Below are 8,119 nucleotides of genomic sequence, written 5' to 3'. Positions count from 1 at the left end.
ATTTTCATATTAAAAAAAAAATTAAATATACAACTGCAATAAATGCACAGATTATGTGTTGTGGAATTTCTATCTAGACGTGATATTAATATATAACCTATAAAGGCATTTAAGCAGCTCTAGGTGTAAGGGCTGTCTGTGTGAGGGCATAGTCTACTAACCCTCACTAGCAAACTTCACTAGACGCTGAACTTCCGGACCTGCGCCCTTCTGTGTGTGAGCCCGTGCGATTGTGCGCCCGTGTGCGCGCGCGTATGTTTGGTAGTGAGTATAAAGAGGCGCGAGGGCGGAGCAGCAAGGGGTTCAGGCTGCTGCTGAAGTACACGAAGCTCGACATGGTGCAGTTCTCCAAAGCTGGAATGAGAGATACTCTAACCCTGAAGGCTGGCCACCCTCCTGCGGGTCAGATGACACTTTTAAAGCGTCTGTTTTGTTTTATTTAAAAGTAGTTTTGGTGGAGTTCTCTTTGGGTGTAGTTGGTGGGGGCTGTGTGGTTCCTCTCTGTGCTTCATGCATGCAGTCGAAGTGAGGAGGACGCTTGTTGCAGAGGTTGTTTTTGCATGCTGGTGATGAAGGCACTGCTTGTTTTCATCTGAAATGGAGGTCCTCGTGCACTCTTGTTTGGAGATGCTTTTATTATTATTATTATTATTATTAATATTTGAATAGAAGTACCGTGTGAACTTCAGGCTGGACAGGTTTGGTGCTCAGACGAGTCACAACAACAGGAAAACGACCTAATCCCTTTCTAATCTGATCTAGTGCTTCTCTTCTCTGTTGGCTTAAAAGTGGAAGCAGATGGAGATGAAGTTCAGCTCAACCTTCTAGGCTTTGTTTACCCCCTCTGCACTGTTACCCTCTCTAATGCTTTAAGCTTGTACGTGTTAAACCCTGCTGAAGCATTTGCATTGAGGTCCTGCAGTTAACTGACTGAAACCAGACAAGTGGATAATTGGATAATTCGAGTTTTGTGTATTGAGGGTCACAAGATGTCTGTTGCGTAACGATTGCATAATTGTTACTGTCTCTGATTTATCCTTTGTTTGGTAACTCTAACTCTATCAGCTGGCTGATGCCCAGTGCAGTGGAGTGGGTATACAAGGCTTTAACTGGGGTGCCCCCCCCCCTCCTTCTGGAGCGTCTAGGTTCTGAGATTTCAGCCCTGCCCTGCTGTGCTGTTAGTTCTTGAGTTAATCTTCTAAACCTGACTTTAACTGACAGGAGGTTTTTGGGTGGTATTGTGGTGCCAATCCTAGTATACTTTGCCCCAGGGTCTTTAGGCAGTCACCCAACTGGTCCGAGTAACCATGCTTGCTCAGTGCACTCTGCTTGATGGGCATACCACAAATAACTTTACCCTTGTAGATTCATTTTTAAAGTTCTTGAAGTTATGAAGCGGTTAAGTGCATTATTTTCCCAGGGTTTTGATGATCCATGCCTATTATTTAGTAAGAATTGTCTACCTTTTTTGGAGGGATTCCTCAGTTGAGTCCAAACCAAGCATGTCCAATAAGAAAAGGTCTGAGGAACTGTGTTTGTATAGACACAGGATATTCCAGATGTCTGTGGGGCTGAAAAGAGCTTGTATGTGGCAGGTTTTTGTTTTAATTCTGACTTGTCTGTTCTCTCCTCCTGTGCAATCTGCAGTGAAGGCAGGAGGCAAACGAGTGGTTAAGAAAAATAATGAAGAGAGTGGAACTCCAGAGAAGGAGGGCAAGAGACCAGAGAAACCCAGGTACACGTTTGTTTCATGTACATTGCTGCAACTGTTCTGGCCATTAGCATTGCTGCAACAGTCAGACTGTAGTATTTCTATGTGAAGATGGTATGAACTGAAACTGGTGAAGAATTTGCATGAAGTCAGTGCATGCTTAATTAGTTATGCATGAATGTATGATCATCACTGTCTGTCTGCATCTCTGGTGTTTAATGATCATGTACTGTTCTGGTGTGTGTTGCAGGTCCTTGACTGCCTCCTCACGGATGCAGCAAATTGGCATTTTAATGGCAGGCCCACTGGAGAAGGTTTGTTTGTGTGTTTGCTTCCTACGTCTGCTGTGACCTCATTTGTGCTTCAGAGGTTTGCTATTGTGCAAGATTCTCTCCTTTCTGATGTAACCAAAGATAAATGGCATTCCATAGTACAGGCCTGACTAATCATTTAATTTTTCAGAAGGATCATTAGCACCCCCCCCCCCCCCCCCATTGGCAGCAATGTTATAGGAAGAATTTCATGTGCTGTGACTAAGACTAGCCAGGAAGCCACAGAGTGCTTTGTGTAATTTTACTGTGTTTGTTCATGCAGTTGGGCCATGATTTCCCAGAGACTCCAGTTTCAGTGCGGCACGGCAAGGTCCGACCCAGCGTAGAGAAGCTGCACATCCAGCGCACCTTCTTCATCCAGCAACCCCGCAAGTGTTGAGCCAAAATGGCAATCACCGAGGATGTGGGTAGCGGTGTGTACAACAGGAAGTGAGTTTGTTTTGAGGTGAATGATGCGCATCACGGACCTAACTTGGTTTCCTAGTACAGTCAGTTTACATCTGACCTTGTTGGTTGCTGGCCTTTTTCTGAGCTTGTAGATTTTTTCTTAACCTTGCAGCAGGACTCTTCTGCATAGCTTCAGTGCTTATCCTTGTGCTCATCTGTTTGCTTGGTTTCAGTGCCTGTATGAGCCACTTAGTAACCCGTTGTGGAATAAAACACAGTAGGCAGAGATGTTGCTTTGTGACATTAAGAAATGAATGCCTGTAAACTAGTGTTTGTACTGCTTAAATAAATGTGGCATTAATAATGTGGGTTGTGTGCTCTCCTCTAGCCAAACATCGCATACTTGACCCTTAAAGTCATTCTGATTATTAAGTGTTTTTGAGCTTCTCAATGACCACTTTCTTTCTATGAATAATAATAAAATATGGGTTTTATCAGTTAAGATGGAAGGGCATATTAAATGTGTTCTCATTAATAATAAATGCTATAGCAATGGAGCTCAGTGGTGCTGTAACTGACCATAGGGTCTAGAACCATTTAAAAACAAAAACAAACTCAAAATTTGCTAATTTCACAATGACTCAATGACTATTACTAGTCTGGACCGAAAAGGCTTGCCAGCTAAAAGAAACTACACCACTGGAGAAAGCGTGTGTGGCTTTTTCTTTTTTTTCATTTATGTATTTTTAAATTGTTATTTATTTGTTTTATATATAAACATGCACATTTCCACAACATCTGATCACTGATTATTAGTGACTGCAAAAGTGAGGCTTTTGAGAGATCTTTGATCTTGTGAAGTGATGTCTGGTGGCTATTAGTGGTCAAAACCACCTTTGTCTTAAAAACAAACTGAAAAACCTATAGGATCTTGAGCTCTATTGAGTTCCAATGCTGTAATTATTAAATTAATATGCCAATATCTGAGACTTGCATAAAAAAAATTACCCAATTTTGTACCTCACACACACAAAGGGGTACAAAATGTTAGAGACTGGTCATACAGTTTTGAAGTAAAAATACTCATAAATGATCATTACATTTCATGCTTGGCCATCAGACAGTTGCATAGCATTTGTTTATTTGGAAGATCTCATTTACATTGTTTCCAAATTGATATAAAAATTCTGTGATAACAAATGTGTAAACCTAGCACTTAGTTATGCGTTTGTGCTCCCACCACTCACAATTCATGTTCTCTAGCATCACAGGTAATTATAAAAATGACATTTTATAAAAAAAAGGACTGACCATTCATATAAAATCTAAAACTACAATACCAAATGAGGGTTAACGGTTGTAATTAGTCTTTCAGTATCAAGGCTGGTATGAAATCCAGATATAAAGACACAAACATAAAAAAATTATCTGGAATGTCCCTGAACAGCTTTGGTATAAAAATGAGTTATCCTCATCAGAACTTAGAGTTTAACATATATATATATATATATATATATATATATATACATACACCATGCATTTATATATATATATATATATATTTTTTTTTAAAGACTAACTTACTAATGGTCCCCTGATCTGTGTGTAAAAAGAAATAAGACTAAAATGTAGTTCATATAAAAATATTGCATAAAACATTTTGACTGTTAAAATAATCTCACATGATTTGGTGATTTTTCTAAATCAGAGCACCTGTTTGTACATGCTGTTAAAGAGGTTTTAAAGGCCACACTAGGCTTCATTGGTCAGGTCCTCCATGACGTCACCTGCATGCTTCCATAAAGCCTTGATCAGAACCTCAGCTGCTTTTTTGCTCTTTGTAAAATCCAGAACTTTCCTCATTCTGGCCTGGTCAGTTGGTTCTGCTTGCACAAGAGATGCCATTTCATCTGTCAGGAGGAGGTCATCGACAATTCCAACAACATTTTTTACTTTGTTAATTAATTGACTTCTGTTCTTCTTCAGAAAATCCTCATTATCTGCAGAACAGAAAGGAAGAAAATGAGGAATTCACCATTGAATTATTATTTAAAGACGAATGTGACGTGATATGGACATTAACCACACTTAAATCACATAGCACAGACAGTCTATTGTTCTTTTCAGTTTGTGATGTGGGATTTAGGTTTAGGTTTTCATGGTAGCTCTAAAAAATAATCCTGGATTAAGAGTTACCTGCAATTCTCTGATTTCCAGCAGGAGAGGTTGAGCTGTTTGGGTTTGCTGCAAAACAGACAAAAAAGACGACAAGAAATGAGAGGTTTTAGACGAGCTCCTCACAGATCGAGGTTTAAGTGTTGAGAACAGTTCTACACAATGTCTAAACTGACAGCTCAGGCTAGCTAGTTACAATTATGGATACTAAGATATCGTCACATCACTAAATCAAAATGCTGTATTTACCATAAGTTATGTGCAGATTTTCATCAATCCTTACTGGCCGGTATTGTGATGCATTTGCACATTCATATTGAAGTCGCCCGATATGTTTGCATAACTTATTTGAGGGCCAAAAACACTACTGCCACCATCTGCTTGAATATGCCCAGCCCTTCCTGTTGACACAGAAAGTCATGATTTACAATCAATAACTATGCTCACTAATAGTTACGGTCATTCTGTCAAGTCTGCACCTCACCAGTCTGCTGCGTGAGGCTACATAAAGGTCCTATTAGGTGTATTAACCTTTGGTGACAGCAATGATCATAACTGACCATCACAACTAAACAACTGAACCTAAAAATCCTGACATTCATGAAAAGCGACTTACAAACACGGCTGTAGGATTATACGCACCTGAGCTTTGGGCACTGGCCCCTGGAGCCACACTTGTTTCTGTAGGAAATAAAAATGGACAACAACTAATGAACTCTTTCAAACCAGGAAAGGAATTTACTTTTTGCTACACAGTATTTTAGTCCACGTTTAGTCCAAATGACTTTATGAGATTATTATAAAAACAGAAACTGATCTGATCTGTTCTAATGATCGGAATCCTGTTTTGACCAATATTGCCTATGTTTTCCCCTCTCTGTTTCTGGCAGCAATATGGGAGCATTTCCACTTGCATAGAAAGTTAATGTCAAAATAATTGCTTTTTAAAAAACAAACAAAAAAAAACCTTCTTTATGTGTATTATCAACTTAATGACTTATTTTGAGCCACAATTATTTTACAGAATATCAAAAGCAATTAGTAGCTTCATTATTAATGATGACATTTATTATAAAATACGTCAATCATTTCAAAATCATTCCCATAAAACAAGAAAAACATTTTTTAAGATAACTCAATTTTGAAAAAATAATGCTTTAGAAAATCCTTGACAAAGTAAGAAGTAATTGCGAGCTGAAGTCATAAGTCTTCCATGGTCAAGGAGTTAATATTATCATTTTGACACACTGCTGACAGAATCAGGAGGGTTTTTCCTCATTAATGTGTTTCTATTAGTATTATTTATATTATATTATTTATATAGTAATATTATTATTAAGTATTATTTCATTGTAGTAAAAGTAGTGGTACCTGCGTGTGGATTTGGCCTACCTGAGGTACCTGAGGTGTCCACAGCAGATATCCATTTCCTGAGCTCCGGGCTTGACTCGTTCACCTTGTCCCTTTTCAATACTCTCAAAAAAACACTGCAAACGTCTGGTCCCTTGAGATAGATCATGTCCAAAAGCTTTGTATTTCTTTCATCATCAGCTTTGATAGACATTAGCTTTGTGTACTCAGCGGTTGTTAAAATTTCCTCAGAATCTACATACTGTAAAATCAAATCATTCCCACGCAGCCATCTGATCAGCTCCGGCTTTTTACGCTTGATAACAGTATCCATTCTGTCTAAGATCAAAAACACAGCAAATTAAAGCACTGTATATTTCAGCACAGACACAATACAACCAATACACGCTCTGATGGATCATGATCTGCTACTGAATATGTAACATGGCATGTCTGCTAAACCACCAAGCACTTTATTAGGACTATTAAGACTTGTACACCTGCCCATTCATGCAGTCATCTAATTGGCCAATCATTGGGCAGCAGTGCAATGCTTAAAATCATGCAGATACAAGCCAGGAGCCTCAGCTACTGTTCACATCAACCTCAGAATGCCTTGAGAGAGGCCAACCGGCTGGTTGGAGCTGACGGAAAGACTACGGTAACTCACATAAGCACTCTGTCCAATTGTGGTGAGCAGAAAGGCAATCTTCTAATGGCTTCTTCCAGCATATCACAAAGCATCGTAGATATGATGTTGACTACTGATGGACTAAGCCAATCGTGTATGGCTTGAGGCCACATTTACCTTTTTTTTTTCTTAATTCAGTTTATTTTTATTGTTGTTTTTATTCCTGCTTTGCTTTTTATCATTATCTGGTGTCGACCTGTGGAGGATGGGTTCCCCTTTTGAATCTAGGTTCCTCCCAAGGTTCCTTTTTTTTGCCACTGTTGCCACTAGCTTGCTCAGAAGAGTCTCGAACCCGGATCTATTCTGTAAAAAGCCTATAGAAATAAAACTGAATTAAAATTGAATTGAAAATCAGTTTCCGGGTCAGTGAGGAGAGGAGGGGGATCAGTGGGAACAAGCAGTAACTTTTGGGGTTTCTGGACTCCTGAATGGAGCAGTATTGGGCTGCAGCTGATGACGTGTCACAAGTCCACAGGAACACACAGAAATATTAAAATTTATATATATATATATATTTAGAGCCAAGTTTATGAGCGTAATAAAGAAGATAATTCCTTTGAAATCTTTTTGGAAATCCGTGGCTTGATGACTGACACGGTCCGGGCGAAGGGGGTGAAGGGGGCGAAGGGGGTGAAGGAAGCGGATGGAGGACACGTGGCCAGCATAGCCAACAGTGGTCCGCTGCCCTCCTGCTATCAGGGGTGTAAGAAAGGGAGATTCACAGCGTGAAAGTGCTCCTGGAAACTCTCTAGGAATTGCATGAGGCAATCATGTCGACATGGACTAAAATCCTACATAAAGCTCTCGGTGAATGAAGCGTCCTGCCTCCAAAGAAACCTCTGCATAATCGCTCAGTGATATCTCTATCGCACTTAAAGATATTTAACGAGGCTGAATTCATAAAAGTACCTTATTATCGCTGATAATTTCGCCTGTCTTCTTCTTAGTCCTCTGGCTTTCAGTGCACCGAGCCGGGCTGCTTTCACTTTCGATTGTAGTAGGCTTGCGTAAAGGGGAAACAGCGACCTCTACCGAATACCACCAGAACTGCGTTTGGAAAATACCCTACACAAATTACAAAGTAATAGCTATGTCAATTGCCTTGTTTGGTTATGTAAAATAACACAATGTCCTACTAAAAACAGGCAATAAAATATCATATATTTATTAGATCACTATCTGCACGTCAGTGACTGCTGTACCCCAGGTTCTTTCATTGTACAATTGTTCATTGTTCCCAGGCAGTAGTTTTACACGTCTACAGCTCTTTAACACTATTACCTATACCTGTATTCCTGTATTCCTCCCAAAATTACTTTAATTTTGAAGACTGAAGATAGAGGAGACACTTGAACTCTTGAGAGACAATATGGTGGCAGAGGTCAGTAAGGTCATTTCCTAACCCCCACCAGCTTAAAGCCCAGAGAACTTGTAGTAATGTAGTCCTACAGGAGTCAGGACTCTTTCCTAGAA

At 39.6% G+C, this 8,119-nt stretch overlaps 2 protein-coding genes across 4 annotated transcripts; one reads left to right on the top strand and one right to left on the bottom strand.

The window, feature by feature from the left end:
• Window positions 1-238: 238 nt before the first annotated feature.
• dap1b (death associated protein 1b) lies at window positions 239-2,932 on the top strand. Its single transcript, XM_072685564.1, has 4 exons — window positions 239-402; window positions 1,648-1,735; window positions 1,962-2,025; window positions 2,306-2,932. The coding sequence occupies exons 1-4, from the start codon at window positions 255-257 to the stop codon at window positions 2,420-2,422; spliced, it is 417 nt and encodes a 138-aa protein (XP_072541665.1). The 5' UTR covers window positions 239-254; the 3' UTR covers window positions 2,423-2,932.
• A 616-nt stretch (window positions 2,933-3,548) lies between these two features.
• On the bottom strand, window positions 3,549-7,633 carry LOC140560553 (uncharacterized). 3 transcript variants are annotated; one of them, XM_072685032.1, is made up of 5 exons: window positions 7,556-7,633; window positions 5,998-6,294; window positions 5,248-5,286; window positions 4,627-4,674; window positions 3,549-4,430 (listed from the first exon to the last, which is right to left on the bottom strand). In XM_072685032.1, the coding sequence occupies exons 2-5, from the start codon at window positions 6,287-6,289 to the stop codon at window positions 4,183-4,185; spliced, it is 627 nt and encodes a 208-aa protein (XP_072541133.1). In that variant the 5' UTR covers window positions 6,290-6,294; window positions 7,556-7,633; the 3' UTR covers window positions 3,549-4,182. The 3 variants fall into 3 exon arrangements, 2 of the variants coding, with proteins under 2 accessions (XP_072541133.1, XP_072541134.1); XM_072685033.1 differs by having other exon boundaries at window positions 5,998-6,290; window positions 7,556-7,623; XR_011979980.1 differs by lacking the exon at window positions 7,556-7,633 and adding an exon at window positions 4,855-5,006 and having other exon boundaries at window positions 4,400-4,430; window positions 5,998-6,041.
• Window positions 7,634-8,119: the final 486 nt, after the last annotated feature.

The sequence above is a fragment of the Salminus brasiliensis genome, chromosome 8 (genome assembly GCF_030463535.1).
Source record: "Salminus brasiliensis chromosome 8, fSalBra1.hap2, whole genome shotgun sequence".
Lineage (NCBI taxonomy): Eukaryota > Metazoa > Chordata > Actinopteri > Characiformes > Bryconidae > Salminus > Salminus brasiliensis.
This window is presented reverse-complemented; position numbering and strand designations above follow the sequence as displayed.

Bases quoted from the DNA above. Each gene is read 5' to 3' on its own strand.
- dap1b (XM_072685564.1), top strand. From the start codon at position 255: ATGTTTGGTAGTGAGTATAAAGAGGCGCGAGGGCGGAGCAGCAAGGGG. The intron at 403-1,647 runs GTCAGATGACAC...TGCAATCTGCAG, and splicing joins GGCTGGCCACCCTCCTGCGG to TGAAGGCAGGAGGCAAACGA. The intron at 2,026-2,305 runs GTTTGTTTGTGT...TTGTTCATGCAG, and splicing joins TGGCAGGCCCACTGGAGAAG to TTGGGCCATGATTTCCCAGA.
- LOC140560553 (XM_072685032.1), bottom strand. From the start codon at position 6,289: ATGGATACTGTTATCAAGCGTAAAAAGCCGGAGCTGATCAGATGGCTG. The intron at 5,287-5,997 runs GTAGGCCAAATC...TATTTCCTACAG, and splicing joins GGACACCTCAGGTACCTCAG to AAACAAGTGTGGCTCCAGGG. The intron at 4,675-5,247 runs GTGCGTATAATC...TCTGTTTTGCAG, and splicing joins GGCCAGTGCCCAAAGCTCAG to CAAACCCAAACAGCTCAACC.